Below are 21747 nucleotides of genomic sequence, written 5' to 3'. Positions count from 1 at the left end.
TCAATGCGCACGTCTAGTCCGCTGACACAAGGCTTGCGGGCAAATGCATGAAGCTTTGAGTTGTCATGGTAACGGAAACAACTCGGCCATTTTATTGTCATTCGTTGTGTTTCTTGTCGTGAAAAAACAATATTTGTTGTGAAATTTGTGTGTAGAGGCGATTAAAAATAATGCCGCCAAAGAAAAAGGGCAAAAAGAGTGGCAAGAAAAAGAAAAGTGGGAAAAAATCGTCCACTAACGTCGCAGTTCCACAACAACTAAGCGAACTTTCTAAGGAATATTTTTTGCTGCAAATTCGAGATCTCGAAGAAAGGCTCGCTCGTTATCAAAAGAAATGCGACGAACTGGAGATAAGCAATGATGGCTTTAAGACGCAGTACGAACAACAAGTGAACGACAAAAAGGAAATTGTCTCTTTTCTAACAAAACAACTCGAACAACGTGGCGAAGAGCGTGCTGATTTGCAGGATAGACTTATCGGTTGGTAAAATTTCTATTCAAAATTAAAATTTTCACTGGCAGCACATGCTGATGTGAATGTCATTTTACCCAGCATGTCAAATGTTTCTTCTTTCACACTCCAAAATCAATTGATAACGATTTAGTAAACAAGATTCATTACTTGTTTGATTTATTTCAAATGATATGCTTAGATATCGCAATTTTTCAGGGTTGCAACAAGCTAAAGATGCAGAAAAAGACCAGTACGAGGTGCAGCTTGCTACAATACGAACTGAAATGCAGGAAGTTAAAGATCAATTGACATCAGAGAACATGGTACTTGGTGGTAAACTTGCCTCGCTTGAAGAATTCAAGGTTCAAAAGGAAGATCTGATGGCAAAATTTGCAAAACTTGAAAAGGAGCTTGAAGATAACAAACAGGAACACAAGGACGTTATCTACAATCTTGAGAGAAAAAGTGTCGTCGATAAAGACAGGTAAAAACTTTGCAATATTCGTTAGATGAATCTTGTCATTTTGATGATAGTTTTGTTTTTTAATCTTGCATCGAAGAACAAGTAAACCACGAGAATAATTTTACTCACTAACAAAATCAACACGCGACAATTTAACATTTGAGGATTTATTTGACAAATATAACTAATATTTCTTTACCTTAGACTGAAGAAAGAGATGATTCTTCGTGTGAACCAAGTTGCTGCGGAGTTTAGAAAAGTTTCAAATAAGCAAATGGCAGAAACGACAAAGAGAACGATTAGAGAGAATGTTTCGATCAACGCACAGCTGTCGAAGATGTCCGACAAGACCATGGAACTCATTGAAGAAAATGATCAACTTCATGAAAAGGAAAAACAAATGAAACAACAGATTGATATGTTGGAGTTTAATGAAAAAGAGTTAGCGAAGAAAAACTCCAGCAATCAAAAGGTTTTCATTTGATTTCACAATTTAGGAAATCTGAGGGGTTTCTTTAACAAGAACAGTCGACTAATTTACGGGTGTTTTGCAGATCATTCGTATGCTTACTGCCAAGGCAAAAGAACAAGAAGAGAAAATCTTAGATTATGAAGAAAAAGTCAACAAGAAAAGAGTTTAAAAGAAGAAATTGAACTGTATCGACAGCAAATCGGGAGTATTAAAGAAGAATTACAGGTTAAAACATGTTCTTCATAACAATGATGCGATCGTAACTTGTAAGGGGCGAAAATACGTCACCACCTTGTATGACGTATAAAACATCCGGGCGTATACGTCACTCGTGACGTGTACAACACCCTTAACTGCTACGTGTTTTTTTTTTAGAAAAGTAATTCAAGGAATGAATATTTTGAAATTGAAATTGAAAAGGTGACGAGAGATCGTGATGTTGCAATGAAACACAAGCATGCTTTGATTGAAGTATTATCTGAAGCTTCTCTTGCATTGGAATCCTCTTTAAAGGTAAGTAGCTACACTTATAACTCTCTTGCTACTTTTTTCCATAACTAAGTCCGTTCGCTTTTCTTGCAGATAAAGAGCGACATTGCAAATGAAACGACGAGTACACAAGAACTAAAACAAAAATTGACCACAGAACGAGAGAGTTTGCTGCAAATTCTACTAGATATTCTAAATAGTGCGGCAGACTATGGTGTTGGTCCTCATGCAAAGAATTTTGGTCCAACCGATGCTTCAGAAACTTGTGTAGACTTAAGTAAATATGTTCGTCGAAGGAAAATGTAAATGTCTTCTAATAATGTCACCTTAACTGCGTAAAAGTAGTATTGATAATCCGCATTTAGTAAAAACGACAAGTTTTTAAAAGTAAACATGTTTCAACATCTCACGATGCCATCTTCAGTATAATAAAGAATATTACGCATGTGATGAATATATATAATAGTGATATGATACAGTGATACAATTTATACGATTATGATTATATTATATGTATATGATTATACATTATACTGCAGATGGCATCATGAGATGTTGAAACATGTTTATTTTGAAAAAAAAACTTGTCGTATTTATTTAATGGGCATTATCTTGTAATAGTGTTGTTATATGCACATCTGTTCTAATTTCTATATTTCATCTTTAGATCAAGTCTACCTGTTGGGCTATTTTCAACTTCCCGACCACTTCCGCATTATAAACTAGGTGACCTAGGCATTGTTCCAAGAAATAAACCCAAGCTTACTCCTGTGTATTTATCAACAAGCGACTCCAAGCAAACAAGGTCCATTGCCGTGCAAACGTTAAATGATCCGAAGGTACAATGCATTAGCTGCAGAAATTAAAATAATGTATTTTTAAAATTTTTTTGTTCTCTAGTGTTAAAAGTTTTTTTTATACCATGTGTTTTAGACGATGTTTGTAAAAAGTCAAATATTGAACGAGGAGAAGGTTTTAAAGCGACGTTTCACTCAAAGTAAGCCGATAATTCAACATGGAATGAATCATGTGTCCGTTCTACAAGGTCATGTTGGATAAAATGAGATTTTTTATTTCAGAATTGTAAATAACGAAAGTGTGTGCACGTTGTAAAATCCAGTTGTATATGCATGTATAGTTTAAACGTTACTGCATGCATTTCGTAATACATCTTTGTGCGAAAAAAAACTCTGAAAAAAATGTTTATGCTTCATCTTTTTTTATCAGTTTTATAAACTTAAAAAACAAGAAAAACAAATTTCACCAATCAGAGAGAAGCTACGAGAAAGAAAATTGATGAATTTTAAGGATAAATTGTGTTGGACGAGTGTTCGACTGGCAGTTCATATCCTCGGGGATTGTTGAACAGAATGTTCGTATGGGGGGTATTTATGGGTAGAAGACAATAATTTTTGGGGTACAATGAAAGATATGGAACTCGCTGTTGTTTTGCTTGCAGTAAAGGAGTAACCTTATTGAAGGATACGTGTTCAAAAGTACAAGTATTCTTTTACTAAATAATATTTTTCAAGTCAATGCTAACGATCAAGCTCCGAAGAAAAATCTCCTCTTCTGGCGGTGTGACGTCATTATTTTTTTGTCGTCGACCCAAATATTGTTGAAGTGGGTGAGAAGCTCAGAGGAAATCCGCCGTGCTCCCTCCTCGCCATCCTCTCACGATTCTGGCATATTTTGCAAAATAATTTTATCCAAGCTAATTTGAAAAAAAATGATAACAATTTAACTGATCATATTAACTTTCATTTACGTCTTTGTGCAAAACGTTTATTAATCATTGTTAAATATTAATTAGTGCGTTTATCCACTCCTTGTTGAAAAGTTTGAAATAATTGCTCAAGTTATTCACAGTGGTTGCCGTGGAAATTCAACGCAAGAGCGCATTCACTTAAAACAAGAATGTTAAAAGCGTGAATCAAAACACTTGCCTCTCAAGACGTCATGTACCTGTAGTTGAACAGACAGTTGACTTCCTATTTCATGACCGGGCGGAAAAGATGGACAGAATTGAACGATAATTAAAATGGTTGTGGCTAAAGGAAAAGCTGTGAATGGAGCGACTTCGAAAGTGACCGAAAGTTTATTTGAAGAGTTCTGTAACGCGAATGATTCAGTTGAAATTTTACTAACGTTTCATAAACTAAAAGCTTCGATAGGGGCGGAAAATACAGAAAATGGCAGAGAGTTATACGGAGCGTTGAAATCCAAATTGGACTCCTGGAAGTCTAAGAGTTTATGGGAAGTTCTAGATGCTAGAGCAAAACATAAGGAGTATGGTAATCAGAAAATTTGTGAAGATATACAAGTTCTTGTGATAGGATCTGGTCCAATAGGCCTTCGTACAGCCATCGAAGTGGCTTTACTTGGTGCTAAAGTTATGATTGTTGAGAAGCGAACTTCGTTCTCAAGAAATAACGTTCTTCATCTTTGGCCGTTTTTAATTCATGATTTTCGTTCACTTGGAGCGAAACGTTTCTATGGGAAATTTTGTTCTGGTTCTTTAGATCATATAGGTAATGTGCTTTGTATTCTTTATTAAACATTTCTAAGTCTTTGTGTTATTCAACAATAATATGCGTTGCTATTTCATATGTTAAAGTCATGTACTTTAGTACCTGTAAATTGCTATTCAAATATTTAATTCTTTATGAATATTCGTGTAAGGACGTGTTTTTTATACATTCATCGTTATAACGTTTGATCATTTGATTTTGAATTTCACCACGCAAATGCGAAATATTTCGGCTCATATTACACATTGACCTCTTCATGGCAAACAAAGGAAGTCAGCAGGGCAGACCTGAATATATGAACATATACCCCAATTAACGTTCTAGTTTCGACCCTGCTCCCCTGGTTTTATTTCAAATTCTTTTTCTCATCAACTTTTATATTAATAGTTCATGTGGAATAATTTTTACAGGAATTCGAATCTTGCAATGTTTGTTGATGAAGGCAGCCTTGATTTTGGGTGTTCAGATATATACAGGAGTAACATTTGAAAAAATGATTGAGCCAACATCAGATTTGGGATGGAGATGTAAAGTCTCTCCTCCATTTCATCCTGCAAGTCAGCTTGACATTGATATGGTTGTTGGGGCTGATGGCAAAAGAAATGTTCTTCCTAATTTTAGACAGATTGAAATGAGAGGTGATTTTGGTCAATATTTCTATTGAAGGAAGTTATAAAATTGCTTTATATTTGAGTAATTTTTTCATCTTCTGTATTGCTACATTTGCATAGCGTTTTGAAATTTTTCATATGATTAAAATTTATGTGCAGTTAAAATCACCTTTGTTAAATACAGAGCAAGACAAACTATGTTTAATTTATTACATTTTTAATTCTTTGATTGTCTCTTAGACTGTTAACAACTGACCTAAAATAACAATTATTACTATAACAATTTCTTTCTAATTTTTTTGTATTCAAACATGAACCAAACTGCAATGTATTACTTATCATTGTATTTTTTCCCCATCCTTTATCTAGGCAGTTTAGCAATTGGTTTAACTCTCAACTTAATCAATCATGGAACGAAAGAAGAGGCAGCCATTCCTGAAGTTAGTGGACTTGCTTACCATTTCAAGCCACAGTTTTTTGACGAACTTTACCGTAGGCATGGCGTACGTTTGGAAAATTTTGTCTATTACAAAGGAGAAACACATTATTTTGTGATGACTGCCGTGAAAAGAAGTTTGTTAGCAAAAGGTGCTTTAATAATGGTATGTAAAACCTCAGGGAATTCTTTATCAAAAACGTTTCTTTTCAAACCTCTTTAAACTCAATGTTATTTCATCAGGACTACCCAAAACCAGATGATCTCCTCGCACCTCGTAATGTCAACACTGAAAGACTTATTGAATATGCTTTGGACGCTGTAAACTTTGGCACGGAAGGAAAGTTAACAAATGTTGAGTTTGTCGTTAACGATCGTAACGCGCCAGATATAGCTGTCTTTGATTTCACATCGCTGAAGAAAGCTGAACATGCTGCGAGGATAGTGGAGAGAAAAGGTCATAGATTATTAATGGCTTTAGTCGGCGACAGTTTGATCGAGGTAGAAATGTGTTCCATCATGTTATTCATATAACGAAGAATAACGATCTCTTTTTAAGTTTTTTCTTAATGAAATCCAAGTCATAAATCACACCTGCGTTGTTTTATCACCAGCTCACTGCATGTACATATATTTTCATTTTATGTGTAGTGGTGTTGAGAAAAAATCACCAAACTACAGATTCATCCCGACAAGCCTGTTTCGTGATTGCTCACTCTTCCGGGGATTTAATGAATAAATACTTAAATGCTTAAAATAAATGCTTAAAATATATATACAAGATGACGGAAGTTAGTGTATTAATCAAGATGTATAGTTACAAGTTAGATGACGGAAGTTAGCGTATATAGTTACAATTAGTATTCGGATTAAGGAAGATTCGGATTAAGATATATTTTCATTTTAGCCATTTTGGCCGACAGGATCTGGTTGTGCCAGGGGGGTTCTCTCGGCATTGGACACTGCATGGATGTTGCGTTCTTTTGCTATGGATCGACCTCCACTTCAGATACTCAGTGAACGAGAAAACGTCTACAAACTTCTCTCGGCGACAACTACGGATAATCTTAACAAGAAATTTGACAGCTACACGATCAATCCCTTCACTCGTTATCTTGATCGAAATATGAATAAAGTGAAAGAAGTTTATCATCTGTATGATACGGACGACCCTGTCAGTGCCGACTTTAGGCTTGCTTCATCTATCATTGGTAGGATAATTTTTAAAGTTTTTATGGAAAGGCTTTTTATGTGAACTTTGTATATTTACTGTTTCTGGAAATGCTGCTGCGTTTTATTTTCAGAGAACACTAAACGTCGCATGAGCACTGGTAAATTAAAGAAAAAACAAAGAAAATCAAGTTCTGATAACTTGGAGGATAAGAAAGGTTTGAGAAACTTTACTATGTCACATTTTACGTTTATGTATTTGAACTTCTCCATAATGTTTTGGTTCATATAATCGATACGTTTAGAAAAGACCAGACAACGAAAATCAAGCTCTGATCGTGCTCTAGATGATAACAAAAAAGGTGTGATTTTATTTTAATTAATTGTCGAATCATTTTTAGTCGTCAATAAACCCGTTATCGTTTTCTTTAGCAGAAAAAACAAACCGCAAAAAGTCAGCGAAGAAGAAATTAAATCGAAGTAAAAGCCGCGACACGGACAGTGAATTGACGGCCAGCGGTATTCCAACAAATAAGAAGGATAAGTTGAAGAAGATGGGCAGTCAATCGTCGGAATCAGGAGATGAAAAAGAACTGCGTGGTGCGCGTCAAAGAAAACTGGACCGAGCTAAGTCACGTGACGCTATCACCAGCCAAATTAACATGGATACAATCAAGGAAGGTAAAAAGGTTGCTCCAACTAGGAATACGGAGAGGGAAGAAAATCAAAACAACAGTGTCTTAATGAAACAGCGATCAACAACAAGATGGAATTTGTTCCGCGGGACTAAAACAAAACTTCAATCGAGTTCGTCCACTGAAAAGGACGAAAAATCCTATCCTGAGAAAAATATGACGCGAAAGAAAAGTACCAAGAAGATCACGTCGCGGACAACACAGGAAGTTACAACGGATCGTAAACATGTTAATGATAAGATAACTAAACCAAGTGGAGGTATTACATTCAATAAGACAACAGCATCTCCTGAACTCAAGAATCTTAGAAAGATGCCTGTTGTTGAAAACAGCAACAACAGAGTATTAAGAGAGCAGATTGGTTCTGAGTCGTCAGCGAAACGATCACCTTACTCATTTCGTAAACCAACACAGGCTGTTATGAACAATGGCTCTGGTTCTTTTAAAACTGCAAACAATGGTGTTGTTCCTCCAAGCTCGATGGACATTGATGTTCCTAAAATGCAACGAACATCAACATTAGACAAAGAAAGAAAGACGAGAGTTAAAGGAGAAGAACCTGGGAAGGAAAAAGAAATCAAGCGAATGAAGTTTGACACTACAACTCGAGAAATTAACAAGTATGATGAAACTGAAAGTTGAGAAATTGCTATATCTTTACGGGTAAAATATGTTTCATTAAACGTTATGTTTTCCGTTACAGTCTCTCGCCAGCTGCAATGAGAACAGAGCCATTGTTGAAGACTTTGACACCAGACAGAGAGCGTTCAAATTATGGCAAAGGTGGAGCTGTTACTGCAGCTGCTGGTTTAGCTGCAATGGTTGCATTAACTACACCACTTGCTATTGATTCCCAGAACACGCGTTATGGTTCACAACGTGATAAGGTAATCATCTTACACGTGCTTTCTTCCTGACCATCACGTGTTTGATAATTATTTGTATTGTATTTGATATCGGTATTATTGCAGTTTTCTTTATTGGTTAAGATTCTTGCTAGCAGCAAAGTAAGCGTACAAGAAAAAATAGCTCTTTTAAACTCAGCAAGTACCACAAATAAACGCACAAGAAGAGATTTGAGCAAGGATTTGGACAGGTTGGTCATTAATAAGTACTTTCAATGTAAATGTTTTCCGGTAATGCATATTATGGTGTAATGAGGAGATTTTTATTATTGGAACTGTTTCATTTAGTGTGGATGGAAAATTTTTATTATTGGAACTGTTTCATTTAGTGTGGATGGAAAAATTTTATTATTGGAACTGTTTCATTTAGTGTGGATGGAAATCTGAAGCCTATCAGAAGACACTTCACTTTCGCTACTGCACGAAACAATGTCAAGAAAACCTTTGATGGTACCTCAAAGAAGACAAACACCTTACCAAGGGTAAATCCGATTTCGTAAAAGATCACTTATAAAATAATTTACTACAGAATATTTATTGTTTACGCATTTACAGCAAGTATTCTCTCGTCCGAGCATTGAAGAAATGACACCTTGGAATCATGGTGATATTCCTACAGCTCTCGATCATGCCATAAATATTCTTACAAACTCATACAACTTTGCCGATTTGAAAGGAACTATGAAGATGATGTTGAATATATTCAGGTAAAAACTACTAATCAAAAAACCTTTTGGTTTAGTTGCTGCATCTAGCCTAGTCACAAGTTTATAGGTTGTTTAGAGATATTTGCCTCGATTTAAACGTTTGTCCATGTATTATATTATTCTATCCAGTGCTCAAGTTGTTCTGTTTGTGGATACATTATTTGTAGATGTATATCAAAGGACCCAGATGATGAAACTCCTCGAAGAATATGGTCAGAAGGTCAATTATTTCGATCGCTCGTTTGGAATGTTAACGAAGCCAAATTATTTATGATCGTCAGCGGTTGGATGGAGGTTTGTTTCTCAGTAATATTTATGACGGAGTAATGTTGTTTTCAAACACTAGCCTGCAGCATATTGTTGTTTTAGTTTCGTAGTTTTATTGTGTTTCCTAAAACGAAGACTCCTCACGAGCCAATTAGAATTCTTATGCAAAACTACAGGTGCAAATGTGATAAATTTACTTTGATTTTTCTTTATTGGAAGTTGCTTAAAATTTCTGGTAATATTATAATCTTATAGAAAATTATGGGACGAGCAAGTTACTGATTCGACAATGACCCAAGCCGCTCACTTTTCGGATAGTGTCGTAAAACGTCGACGTTTGAGCGATATAACTTTCCAGGAAAAAGTCGAGTTTGCCCAAGAGGACGCTGGTTCCATATCTGGCTCTGACTCTGGCATGGGATTCTCTGAAACTGCCTCTGAACAAAACGTTGCAGCCATATTACCACCAGACGATGACGTAACACACGAGGTAAGTAATTACGTCAATAATGCTGCAGGAAAACGTACATCACAAATCATGAATCCGAGTGCTTATCTGGATGCGTCATATCGTTTGGCGAATGGTGGCAAAGCATTAAATCCTTCTCACTATTTGGATGAATCAACTCATGCCCAGGATGTTAACAAAGGCCAAGGCAATAAATTTGAAGTAGATAACTTTAGTGAAACATTATTATTCAAAGAAGATCAAAATTTACCAAAAAATCAACAAGATGTAACGACGACTTCTCATGATCATTTGATTGGAAATGTCCGACAACGTTTTGGGGATGTTCTTGATGAAACCAATATAATCCCAGAAGTACCTGAAGATACCACAAGTCTTCCTCCCTTAAAGGAAGAGAACGAGATCACGGGGACTTTGGAGGATCCTGTGAAGTCAAATCCAGTTGTATCCCAGTCTGAATCATCGGAGCAGGATTCCAAATCCTCTAGTGTTCCCATGAAACAATCCTCCAATGAACAGGTATTTAGAGTTACTCAAACGTACGTGTTAGATGTAGTTATTGACAAAGATGGTGCTATGTTGATTTTTATTTTTTAGATCTCAACCAGAGGATCAGGTCGGGAAAATAACACGTTGAGAAAGCAACCCACTGAACTTGATGAATTGTTTGACACGTTAGATTTCGTTGCCGACGTCCTGGAGCCACCACAAGTAATTTACGATCATGAATCGAAGAAAAATAACAAGCAATCCAAAAAGAATCGTGCTTCGGTAAAGTCGAACGCAACAAGCCGTCGTCGTGAAGAGTTTGCACGATCTAAATCAAAGGGAATGTCAACCGAGGAGTCAGTGGTTGAAACGAAAAGAAAAACACGAAATCAAACCAATAAAGATAAGCAACTATCCAGAGATACTTCAGTTGATAAGAACGGTCATTTAGGTACAAGGAGGGATTTATCTCGATCTGCAAAGTACTCAGAATTTGGACAGACAAACTACGAAGATTATGAGAAAAATAACCACACAGCAACTACAACTGATACAAAACCTTTACGTAGATCGCAAAGAATTGCTAAATCCTCTAGTAATGGTAAAACCGTGTTAGACACTAGTGATTATCCTGACGATTCTTCAACAGATCTTAATAAAGCCTTCGTTGAGTCTAATATAAAGGAACAAAGCATTCATAATGATAGCACTAGTCATACTCAACGTAAGAAAAAGGTTCGCAGACAGTCGTCAATTGTGAAATCCAATAAGTCACGTGTCCACACTAAACGTAATGGCCACAAGCCTCGTAAGGATCGTTCTGTCGACTTGTAAACGCACTAAATATTTTAGTATTTTTTGAGACAATGTGTTTTGTGGTTGTTTAAATTTTTGTTGATTTTTTAAGAACTGGGAGCCCTATGAAAATGCGAAAAGATGATTGGTGTATATAAAGAATACATTAATTATAAATATTTATAAGTAAAATACATAGTGTACTGCTTTCCCAAGTGATTTGTAAATATCAATTTGAGAAATGACATGTCTTAATCTTCGTTTGTTTTACTGGTTTGTTCTTAAGCCCTTCAAAATTGTAAAATTGTTCTCGCCATCGTAAATATCGGTATAGGCTTCACCTATACTTTACAATTAGTTGGTTACCCTTTGGAGTGTCCCCTGATGATCCCCCATTCCCTCTCTGGTGTCTTGCGTGAGTTTTCGTGTAGTCCACGAGTGAAATGTAACATGGCAGTCAAACTAACAGTCTTTTATATATAAAATATTTGTAATGAAAGCAATTTTTTTGGAGCCTGGTTTATTGCCGTTATGATGCTTTGACGAGAAACAGGTGACATTCTTGTGTCTTCAAGAAATTTGTTATTTAGTTTATTGTATACGCGTAATAATAAATCAAAAAATCATTTTGTTGAGGTTATTGTCATTCAAATTTTAATGTTACTAACGGGGCGTTTAAAACTTATTTTCATATTCAAATTGACAAATTCCACCTCTGCAATGTTTACATTCCTTCATTATCAACCCACGATGTTGGTTTTTAATCTATTCCACACTCTACAGCAAAGTGTCGTACATGATGATAAGATGTTCTTTAATCTTGTTGTTGCACTTGTTTTGTTGTACTTTATATTTTTAGAAAGCAATGTCACAGAGAGACTTAAAGGAAGCAGCTAAAGGTTTGCCAGCAAATTGGAAGGTGTTTTATTCACAGAAATCAAATCGACTGTATTACTTCAACGACATCACTAAAAAAACTCAATGGAATCATCCAAATGCTGATGGAAAGAAAGTAAGATATCTTGTTGTCATATTTATTAATTTAGTGGGAAAATAGAGGTGCTTAGATGAAAAATAGAAGCAATATGAGACTGTCATACTGAATAAAGGCTCAAATTCAATTCTCAAATTCAAAATGGCCGAATCACATTGGAACTGTAAAACTTTGTGCCATTTTCTACAATTAATTTCGAAGTTTTTTGAAATATGTGTGATGTGATTTTTTTCATCTGATTCTGTTTAAATGATTATTGCAAACAACTTTCAAACATTCTGCCTGAGAAGAAGCAAAGCATTTGAACAATATAGTATAATGTTGGAAAAATTTTTGCATGTACAACATCTCAGGCAGTGGTATCTGGTATATAAAATCAGATGATTTAAGTCGCCGTGCATCAAAGTTGATCTGAAAAGTAAATGCTTTCACTCTAGACCATATACAAGTACAAAGTACCAGCTTTTCCAAATAAAGAGACTTGTTGAATTTTCTCAAGTCTTCACGATCAAACATTAAATTTAACAAAATTTTTTCATTTCACATTGAAATCCGTGAAATGATGAAATTTGTGAAGACATAAAACAAACTGCAACATCTTTTAGCACATTTCTAATCTTCTCCATTTTCCAACATTTTACATTTTGCATCTAGCTAGCACTTCACACCAATCTAGGATATTTAGATTGATCCATAATGACCCTATTTATACTAGAGGCGGATCATCTGTTGAGATGATCTATCTACATGAACTACATCTAGACAAAGTTGGCATTGTCATTCACATTCTGTATTTATTCTCACAGATTAATGATGCATCACGACAAAAAACCTGTGCAATACTATTCAGCTAATTTGTCTTAACAGATGATTCGTAAGTGTGCCTGTATTTACACACAAATGGATTTGAAGATAAACTATGTTTTGCTTGTCAAAATTCGTCCAGATGGTTGCAGTGTGCGAATGAGTTCAGAAAAAACGATGTGCAAGTTTTTTGACAAAAGTGTTTCTTTAGAGGCATAATCAAATCGATATTACGTTAATTATTATATAGCGCTAATTGCTAAATTAATATTTTTAAACGTAAACAAATTCATGATTTACGACAGTGTTTTTCGTTAAAACCGCTGATTTTTGCACATCGTTTGAAAAAGTGATTGTTTTCATTTTAGCTAAAACGATGTGCAAATTGCACATTGCACACCGTTAATTCGCACACTGGATGGTTGATGCCTCTCAAGTATAATTCGGGCCAATGAAAAACACGGTGTTTGTGTGACAAGTTTACGGGGTTTACTTTTTACTTATTTCTCGCGATAATAACTTTTTTATTAGGATAAAGAAGGAACGACGGTAAAACGAAAAACAAACGAATCTAACCAGGCAAGATGTGAATCAATGGTGGATTATTTGAAAGGGGAGCATAAGATAAATGATAAAAGAATTCGGAAGGCAACGAGGAAAAAAGTAATGTTGTGCCTTCAAAGTCCTCCGTCAGTGAAAAATTGAAAATCCCTATCAAAGAACGTGATCCTCCTCAGAAAACGTCGGCAAAGCTCAACACAATGGAAAAATCAAAAGGGAAAAATGCAACGAACGAATTGAACGCGAAAGGTCAGAAATCTACAAAATATAGTCGAGACAGCACCAGTAATTTTCTCGCAAAGACTTTTTCAAGTAAGAACTCTAAACCATCCAACTTATTAAAACATGGTACAGATGAATCAAAGCTGACAGTATCTTCATCAGAGAAAATTTTAAATCCGACGATAGATATTGCATTACCTAAACTCAAATCATTTTCAAGCTCTATAAGTTTAGGAGAAGATAGTGATAGCGGATTATCCGATTCAAGTGATCGCATTATCGCATGGCTTGCAGATACGTCAAAGATTGATTTTAAAGATCATCCTGTACCAACGATCCAGGCGAATGTATGTCCTGCAAACTCTAGTGTGAAATCGTCGGATTGCTCCAAAACTGAAGCAAAGCAAAAACCAGAAGCTGTCACGTGTGCTCGAGTTCCATCAACTACTTTGGATACTTCAAAGTGCGAAACTTCTACGAAAGATATGTTATTACGAGGTCACACTTCTGTTTGTGCAAAACTCGCTATGTACCCTACAATATTGTTACAAGTAAACACGTTACCGGTAAATCAAAAAATGCAACAAAAAACAAGGAAGATTATGTATCAACTCAACAACAACAGCGTAAAAATTATTCAAAGTGATAGTAGTAGAGTTGCATTAGCCAATCAGGACACGACAACATTGATACCAAAGAGAAACATATCGAAGAGCGGTAACGCCGTACCACGTGAAAAGAGTGATTCGGCTGCGAAAAGTTTAATTTCTACGGAAAATCCTAAACGATATCATGGAAATACTTGGAGACGTTCACAGGAACATTCCCTTCAAAATGATGTTGATTTTAGTCAGGGAAATGTTGCTTCGTCATCGCAATCTAGCGCTGTCAAACATGGTTTGAATGACGTCACATCAGTTAGAGATGACGTCATATCGATGGATGAATGTGTCAGTAGTGACGTTTCAATACCTTTGTCGACGAGTGACGTCGTTGATATGGACATTGATAATGCAGAGAATTTTGCAAAGGAAATTGTACAGGAGGTAGGTATTTGGTTCAATGATCAATAGTATTATTTTTCCCTGATTAAGAAACGAAAAAGGCTGAAAATGTTCTCCCACACTCCTGGGAGCCCGATAATGAATCACTGTCGCCGCGGGTGGTGTAGGTTATATTAAGCGCACGTTGTTGCATCCGCACAGCTTGAGAAGAGTCTTTCCTGCATACCCGGATGGAACACTATAGACATATCTATTATAGTATTCAAGACTGTCTAGTTTAGCCTGCTCTAGGTAGCAAGGCCTTTTTAGGCCATGGAATGGTAGCTGTATTAGTTGCTTAGACGAGAAATAATATGTAAAGCTTTGCAACGCTCCTAGTTGTGTGTGAGAAGAAAAATTTTTTCAAAGCTCGTGTAAAATTTTTTTTTAGTTAAAAGAAATGAGAAATAATATGGTTGTTAGACCTAGTAAGGTAAAAAAGATTATTTTCTCTTTTGCCAATATCTTCGTTGTCGTGAAAAAGATAAACCTTTTTTATCTTTTTATTAGATCCAAAATAATGATATGGATCTTTGTTACTCAAATGGCAGTTTTGAGGTTTTCCTTTATTCAATATCATCTTGCTTAATTAACAGCTTAACTTAATGGATTATTTTACTGTTTATAGGGGTCTTTATATATTGTTCTTGACACTAATGTCTTACTGTCACATCTAAAATTTGTCGTTGAATTGAAAGACTATCCTATACCAGGTAGTTTGGTGATGTTTCTAAAGTACAGACTCAATGTTGTTTGTCGTGTTTTCTTTCTTTAGTTATGCTCTTCGTTGATGTTATAGGGATTGGTATGCCGATTTTGGTGATTCCCTGGATTGTCATTCAAGAACTGGATTCTCTTAAGGTAAAGAAAAATGGAGCTATGATCTTGAAAACAGTCTAAACATTGACATGTTACAGCAACGTGTTCGTTTTTCATTTTTGCAGGAAAATCGATGGAAATGTCACGAAAGTGGTGACAAGTCGAACAGAGTGGATTTTCTAGCTCGAATTTCCATCAAATTTCTCAATTGCTGCTTTCAAAAGGAAGATCCAAGAGTACGAGGTCAAACAATCAAAGAGGTAGCTATGTATTTGTATTCGTATTTGTATTTGAAAATGTTTATACACGGTGGCCTATTCAATTTCTACATTTTTCGAAGGGCCGTGTTGTCTAAAATTTTACTTCATTACATCTATTAATATATAATTATTTTTAACCATTAAAGTTTGAAACGAAATTGTGAAACGAAAATTTTGCAAGTTAAATAATGTTTGCAATGACCAGAACTTTTGAAATGGCAGTGTACTTTCTAAAACAGTTAGTGCATAACTCTTTTTATTCTCGTGATTTTGACGTTTTTGTTGTTTCCAATTTATCCAACTTGTGACGTCATATTGCTTAATGAGTTCCCACAATGTTTCAAATACTCTTCAGTTTCCTGACAACTTTAGGTTGATGCTAGTAGGCAACATTTTTTACCATTAACCACGTCACGATGAAGTGAACTCTGTCCTTGTAAATTAAAGTATCGGTAAATAGACCTGGCAATTCTAGTGCCATTATGCAATGTGACGTCACAAGTTAGATAAATCGCACAAAGCAAGAACCTCAATATCTCAAGAATTAAAAGTGACATGCATAAACCCGTTTAGAATGTCCATTGTCATTTTGAAATATCTCTTCAATAAAAGCACAACTCAGATAAGAAAATTTTCGTTTCATAGACACTTACAATTTCAAAGGAGCTTAACACTGCATCTCATATATTAATGAATATAAGGCCCCCTTTCCTCCAATTATTGATTTTCTTACGTCCATAGAAAAAGGGAAAGAACATTTCGTGTTTACTTATGTCGTCATCGCGATTTCTTCATTGTCTAAATTCATATAGGCTGCTGAGCCTGTTGGGACCTTAGCAGAAGAAACTAACGATGACAAAATACTGCAGTGTTGTTTGTTGTTTAAAGAGAGAGGTGAGAGTTTGGGAGTCTTGTTACATAGCTAATGAAATGATCTTGTATCGCGTTTGCTTTTGTTCCACCTTTAGCAAAAAATGGTTGTTGTGTTTTATTTTCCAACGATGTGAATCTGTGTAACAAAGCAATTATGAATGGAATAAAGGCATTTAATTATGAAGTATGTCTCTGAACGTTGTGTTCTACCTTAACATATCTCTACACTTTGTTTAACGTATTGTAATAAACTTAAAATTTCAACAGACGTGTTTTTATTTCATTTAAGAAATTGCTTCCTGGCTTAAAAAATCTCTTCCAGTGTACAGTGATTGTCAAACAACACAACGAAGGTACATTAATTGAATATTTTCTGGTTTTCATGTCTGCCATGTTCGTGGAGTTGTAGCAAAGGCTATTATAATAATGTTTTTTATTTTTATCGTCAATTATTGTAAATGTTTTATGTTGTTTTGATTCATTCCATAGTTTTTTTTATCATTGTGCTTTACAGAGTACAACGCACAACTTGTCATTGAAGAAGACAAAGCAAGACAACGACAAAAGGTTTACATTTTACGTTGTTTTATAATCAAACGTTTCACGTTCATCTCAACGATGTTTTCTTTACGTGTGGTATGTCGTTGGCTTGTATTCAAACATGTTTATTGGTTTCATAGGCAGACGATATATTGTGTGAACTGCAAATTATTTTACGTGAAGGTTTATCGTACATCATTGAAAGTGAAATGAGAAAAGCCTATGATGATTTATGGTGAGATTTTTACAACATTTCTAACTAAATCAAGCGTGATTTAAATATATTTTTTCCATCATTTTTCTATCCAGGGAAGAGATTACGTTCATTAAACCTCCGTGGACGTTGATAGATGTCTTGCAATTATTAGACAAGTAAGTAAAAAATGTGTTATTTCCACAGCCGACATCTACGAAAATACTAAATTGTATTTTCCAGGCATTGGATTGCAGTCTTTGGACATATTTTAAAGCGAGATAAAAAGAAAATCATTGAGGAACTTCGACAAAAATTTGACGACAGGAAAGGTATAACGTTCATTTTTATACAATGTCATATTCACGTTCATTTGTCTCAATTATGTCATCGATTAATTTTTCTAGGAACTGCCAGTTCCTTACAGTTTTGCTCTGAAATGCTAAAATTAGCATTAGAGCTTTTTCAATGTTTTTCCTATCACTCCAAGTTAGTATTGAACAGTGAAACATGCATCATATTGCGGCCAAAGACACAAAAGTCTGCGGCCATAGTCCATGTTTATTGTGAAACACCAGGATTGTGTTTCCACGAATTATTCCTCTTTTTTAAGTTACGATGAAGCAATACCTAAATGTCTTGCTGCGGTTACCGTCCTCGTCAAGAAATGTCAACAATATGAAGCAAATATGTCAGGAAATAGTGGAGATCAAGCGAAATGTCTCACATATTCCACTTTATCCAATAATATCACCGACGATGCTTATCGCGTAAGTCTTAAGAAGATGAAAACAAAATGGATTTTGCTGCGTTATTTTTTCTGCTAAGATGGTTTGATTATATCTATTCCTAACACAGGGGAGCTCCAATACAACAAATAACGAAGAATTATGTGGTGCTAGTACAAAGTCCACTCATGACGATGTAGTGAATACATTTAATTTAATATGGAGTGCAGTTACACAATTCAGGTAGAACAAAATTTTACAATACACCAGAGGCGTAGCCAGGGTATTTTGCGCCCGGGGCAAACTACCCTGTGTTTGCCCGCTGCTGCGATCTTGCTTGTGACCGGTTTTTTTCCCTTGTTGTAAAAATTTTGTAAGCCTCATTTTGGCGCCCCTGTACCTTGGCGCCGGGGACATATGTACCCCGGCGCCCCCCTCTAGCTACGCCTCTTCAATACACAACATTTAGTACCTTGAAATACTCAACTGAACCAAATATATATTTTCTTTAATAATGCTTGCGTCTCTTTCTTTCTAGTACTCAGATATTCAATGCTCTTGGATTTCCTAACACAATCACTGAGGGTATTCGTGAAAATTACCCAGAAGCTTCAAAAGAAGAAGCTGTTTCTTTTTTGTACGTTTTGTGTCCGAAACTCATCAATTTGGTTGAATGCATTCAGAAGTGAGCAATTTCTTCGTAATATTTGTTCCATTATGAAGTATTAAACTGTTGGTGAATTGCCTTTTTTAGCATTTTACGTGATCCTTGGGAGAAAATCTCCTTGAATAAGAATTTGTTCACGCAGTTGGAACAAGCAATTTCGATTTTTCTCAAAGAGGTTTGTTGCATTTTTTTCTTGAATAAAGAATGATTAGAACGTTGATTATTTAACAATTAGAACGTTATTTTCAGATATTGTCTAGAGACAATAATTCTACTGCAGAAAAAATTTACGCGTTCTGTGAAGATGTTTCAATGAGGTTAGTGGTTACGAATGATGTCTTCATATGAATTTCATAGATATTAAAACATGTGCTATTTATAGAAAGTCACTTGTTCAAGGGCTCGCCCAACTTGATCAAGCTTCCACAATGCTGCAAAATTGTGTCACTTTCATTTCTTGATTTTGCTATCAAAATTTGATGTAAAAAGGCCAAACGACACAAGTATACTATATGGTGGTCTCTTTCTTTGTTTATTGTTATTGTTCATTGACAGTTTGTGTTTCAATTGTAAGTTAATTATACATGTTTTTTTCGTTGTGGGTTTCACTTGTTATCGACAATAGGGTCAAGTATGAATTACTACAAAATATTTTTTCAATATGAAGTAGAAAAGACACAAGAATATGTGTGACAGTTTATGTTTTTATAATATACAAGAGTTATTTAATTTGTCTATTTTTGTTATTAAAAAGATATGACTGCCAAATTGTGTTCATTTTATTGACAAAACTAATATATTGGGACACTTTATGTCTTCCCAATTTTTCTTCAAGATGTTTTCTTCTTCTTCTCGCTGATTAAAACATCTAAAGATTAAAAAATTCATTATAACCAGCAGATTTTAATACGATACTGCTGTTCAAGTTTCAAACATCACCTTTATCTGCTAAATGTACATCCACATTATCTGTAAGATCAGCAGATCGTTTACCATGCAAGAACAAATGCCTTTTAGTTTCACTAATTTCAGTTTTATATTTTATTGGTGCCCCAGAAATACTGGCTTCATTTCTCTCTTCTGACTCTAAATCAACAGATTCTGCTGGACAAGAAACACTAGAGTACTCGTACAATGGTTCAAAACGCCTAGAAATCGAATTCCAGTCAACTTCATTTGGTTTTAATGCAGTCTCCAAAAACTTTGGCTTTCCTACAGTTGCAAATAGTGTACTTGGAGAAGGCAGTTTATTGTCTGCAACAGCAATACAAGTTTCAGGAGTTGTTATTGGTTCTTTATGAAAGTCGTGTTTATCACATTCGTTATCTGACTCAGACGATGAATCGTCGTCATTTGCAGTGAAAAATGATAGAGCATTAGGTTTCTCTGAACTTTTCTCAACCGAGGTTACAGAATTTTCCTCGGATTCACTTGACATTTTGTTAGTTGCTTCTGTTTGCAATGCATTCTCTTCACAATTTTAATTATTTGAAGTATTCCTCCTTGACACGGGAGACCGCTGTCATATATGATTGCCATGTGATTGCACAGCGGTTCTACGATCCTTTTAGTTCCCCGTAGCTTCCTACTTTTCAAACAAATCTATCCATCAAGATCCAAAAAGATTCATGTTAAGAATATTTATTTGTATTTTTATCCTAGACAGCTTGTCTTCAAGACACTTTTTCAATAAAAAAAATGGGCAAACGAAACTACAGAAGACGACGAGACATAGAAGAAGAAGAAGGAGACATTGACCACGAGAATGATAGTTTGGAGAGCCTGGAGACTCGTAAAGAAATTCAAAAACTTCGTAAAAGACAGAAGGGTCTGAGTGCCACTGAGCTCGCTTTAGGGGAAAGTTTGCCCGAAAGAGATAAAACTGATGTCGCTGATCCTTACAAAAGCAAAACAGGAGGCATGTTAGATATGGACATGATTAAGGACAGAGATCGAGATAGAGAAGGTGAAGAAAAAGAAAGGTCGATATCTCTTGGTAGTAGTTTTGCTGTCGAAACGAACAGGCGAGATGAGGATACACATATGTTGAAATATATTGAAGATAAAATGAAAGCAAGAAGTGGCGAATGTGATGAAGATGTAAAGGCAGTGAAGTATGTTGTATAGGCTTGGAAAATCTTGTGTTTTCCTATCTTCATATTTCAATGAATGCTTTTGGTTGTTTTCAGAGTTAAGTCAAAGGAGGATGCTTTATTTGAATTGCCTGACAAACTTAAAGTCAAATCACAACTAAAGCAGTCCGAAGAGATGTTGTCAAACCAAATGCTCTCAGGAATACCTGAAGTCAATCTTGGAATCCAGGCAAAAATACGTAACATTGAGGCTACTGAGGAAGCCAAGATGAAAATGATTGAAAAGCAACGCAATAAATGTAGTGAAGGACCTTCTATTATGGTTCCAACCAATGTTGCTGTGGATTTCATGCAACATAATCGATGTAAGTGATATTTTTTGGCACAAAAAAATCTGTCAGAGAAAGAAAGAAAGGTGAACGCTAATCCTTTTAGTCAGCTATCGAAAATAATGAGTTTTAATTTGTGTAGTTTATGATGAACGGAAATCAATTGAAGCAGAGAAGAAAAAAATGCAAAAGCAAGCTAAGGAGCATGAAGAAAGTAAACCACAAGGACCAACAGTAACAGCTGAAAGTCTTGGTGTGGGTATTGATGGTGAAGATGGTACAAATAGCTACAAAAAGGGTGGTAAACAACATGATAAAGCTTCAGACGATTTCTTTTTTGAGAAATTCAAAAATAGGACTCAAGATTCCTGGAGATATCGGTAGTGAAGGTATTTTGTGAAATGTAAATAAATTTGTTTTTTTGGTCAAATGTTCTAGCACAATTGCCATCATTTGTGAAGATTTTAATGGGGGGAGTTTCAACAATTGGTAATGAATATTTGACTTTGTGCAATCATTTCTTTGCTTGAAATCCTTAATTGTCTTTCTATTTTGGTCAAATGCAAATAATTTTTTATCATGTTGTATAGTCGGTGATTTTCATTTATGTAATGATGTTAAATATAAACACAGAAGTGACAATACTTAGTTTTGAGCAATGGATGTAT

At 35.3% G+C, this 21747-nt stretch overlaps 5 protein-coding genes and 1 long non-coding RNA gene across 9 annotated transcripts; 4 read left to right on the top strand and 2 right to left on the bottom strand.

The window, feature by feature from the left end:
* Positions 1-76: 76 nt before the first annotated feature.
* Positions 77-3162, top strand: LOC124439275 (cilia- and flagella-associated protein 157-like). Its single transcript, XM_046989499.1, is given in 9 exon segments — positions 77-480; positions 671-938; positions 1122-1389; positions 1472-1532; positions 1535-1614; positions 1765-1902; positions 1972-2180; positions 2546-2717; positions 2812-3162. Coding segments are annotated over 9 exon segments (1632 nt in total). The 5' UTR covers positions 77-170; the 3' UTR covers positions 2938-3162.
* On the top strand, positions 767-19425 carry LOC124439272 (transcriptional protein SWT1-like). Of its 2 annotated transcripts, XM_046989497.1 has the most exons (22): positions 767-777; positions 11761-11965; positions 13283-14580; positions 14969-15010; positions 15088-15135; positions 15206-15290; positions 15377-15438; positions 15522-15656; positions 16469-16550; positions 16625-16713; positions 16819-16882; positions 17044-17096; positions 17210-17304; positions 17379-17441; positions 17506-17594; positions 17670-17751; positions 17876-18032; positions 18121-18233; positions 18529-18675; positions 18745-18832; positions 18907-18974; positions 19040-19425. In XM_046989497.1, exons 3-22 carry the CDS (start codon positions 13513-13515, stop codon positions 19116-19118), a joined length of 2709 nt encoding a protein of 902 aa, XP_046845453.1. In that variant the 5' UTR covers positions 767-777; positions 11761-11965; positions 13283-13512; the 3' UTR covers positions 19119-19425. The 2 variants fall into 2 exon arrangements, with proteins under 2 accessions (XP_046845453.1, XP_046845452.1); XM_046989496.1 differs by lacking the exon at positions 767-777 and having other exon boundaries at positions 11645-11965.
* On the top strand, positions 3808-11213 carry LOC124439271. Of its 2 annotated transcripts, none has more exons than XM_046989495.1 (16): positions 3808-4409; positions 4820-5047; positions 5390-5622; positions 5700-5957; positions 6364-6667; positions 6761-6844; positions 6932-6988; positions 7062-7941; positions 8025-8208; positions 8311-8417; positions 8597-8708; positions 8782-8933; positions 9101-9227; positions 9303-9376; positions 9456-10188; positions 10267-11213. In XM_046989495.1, the coding sequence occupies exons 1-16, from the start codon at positions 3920-3922 to the stop codon at positions 10990-10992; spliced, it is 4749 nt and encodes a 1582-aa protein (XP_046845451.1). In that variant the 5' UTR covers positions 3808-3919; the 3' UTR covers positions 10993-11213. The 2 variants fall into 2 exon arrangements, with proteins under 2 accessions (XP_046845451.1, XP_046845450.1); XM_046989494.1 differs by having other exon boundaries at positions 3809-4409; positions 7059-7941.
* On the bottom strand, positions 5052-5749 carry LOC124439280. The gene is made up of 2 exons (XR_006946337.1): positions 5672-5749; positions 5052-5543 (listed from the first exon to the last, which is right to left on the bottom strand). It is a non-coding gene; the product is annotated as an uncharacterized LOC124439280 (long non-coding RNA).
* LOC124439277 lies at positions 19171-20130 on the bottom strand. The gene is made up of 2 exons (XM_046989502.1): positions 19597-20130; positions 19171-19525 (listed from the first exon to the last, which is right to left on the bottom strand). The coding sequence occupies exons 1-2, from the start codon at positions 20093-20095 to the stop codon at positions 19488-19490; spliced, it is 537 nt and encodes a 178-aa protein (XP_046845458.1). The 5' UTR covers positions 20096-20130; the 3' UTR covers positions 19171-19487.
* LOC124439276 (telomere length and silencing protein 1 homolog) lies at positions 19963-21727 on the top strand. 2 transcript variants are annotated; one of them, XM_046989501.1, is made up of 4 exons: positions 19963-20037; positions 20320-20771; positions 20847-21115; positions 21222-21727. In XM_046989501.1, exons 2-4 carry the CDS (start codon positions 20356-20358, stop codon positions 21461-21463), a joined length of 927 nt encoding a protein of 308 aa, XP_046845457.1. In that variant the 5' UTR covers positions 19963-20037; positions 20320-20355; the 3' UTR covers positions 21464-21727. The 2 variants fall into 2 exon arrangements, with proteins under 2 accessions (XP_046845457.1, XP_046845456.1); XM_046989500.1 differs by lacking the exon at positions 19963-20037 and having other exon boundaries at positions 20054-20771.
* The last annotated feature ends 20 nt before the right edge of the window (positions 21728-21747 follow it).

Source organism: Xenia sp. Carnegie-2017, unplaced genomic scaffold (assembly GCF_021976095.1).
Source record: "Xenia sp. Carnegie-2017 unplaced genomic scaffold, XeniaSp_v1 HiC_scaffold_19, whole genome shotgun sequence".
In the NCBI taxonomy this organism is placed as follows: domain Eukaryota; kingdom Metazoa; phylum Cnidaria; class Anthozoa; order Malacalcyonacea; family Xeniidae; genus Xenia; species Xenia sp. Carnegie-2017.
The sequence above is the reverse complement of the archived record's forward strand: the minus strand, read 5'-3'. Positions and strand labels throughout refer to the sequence as shown.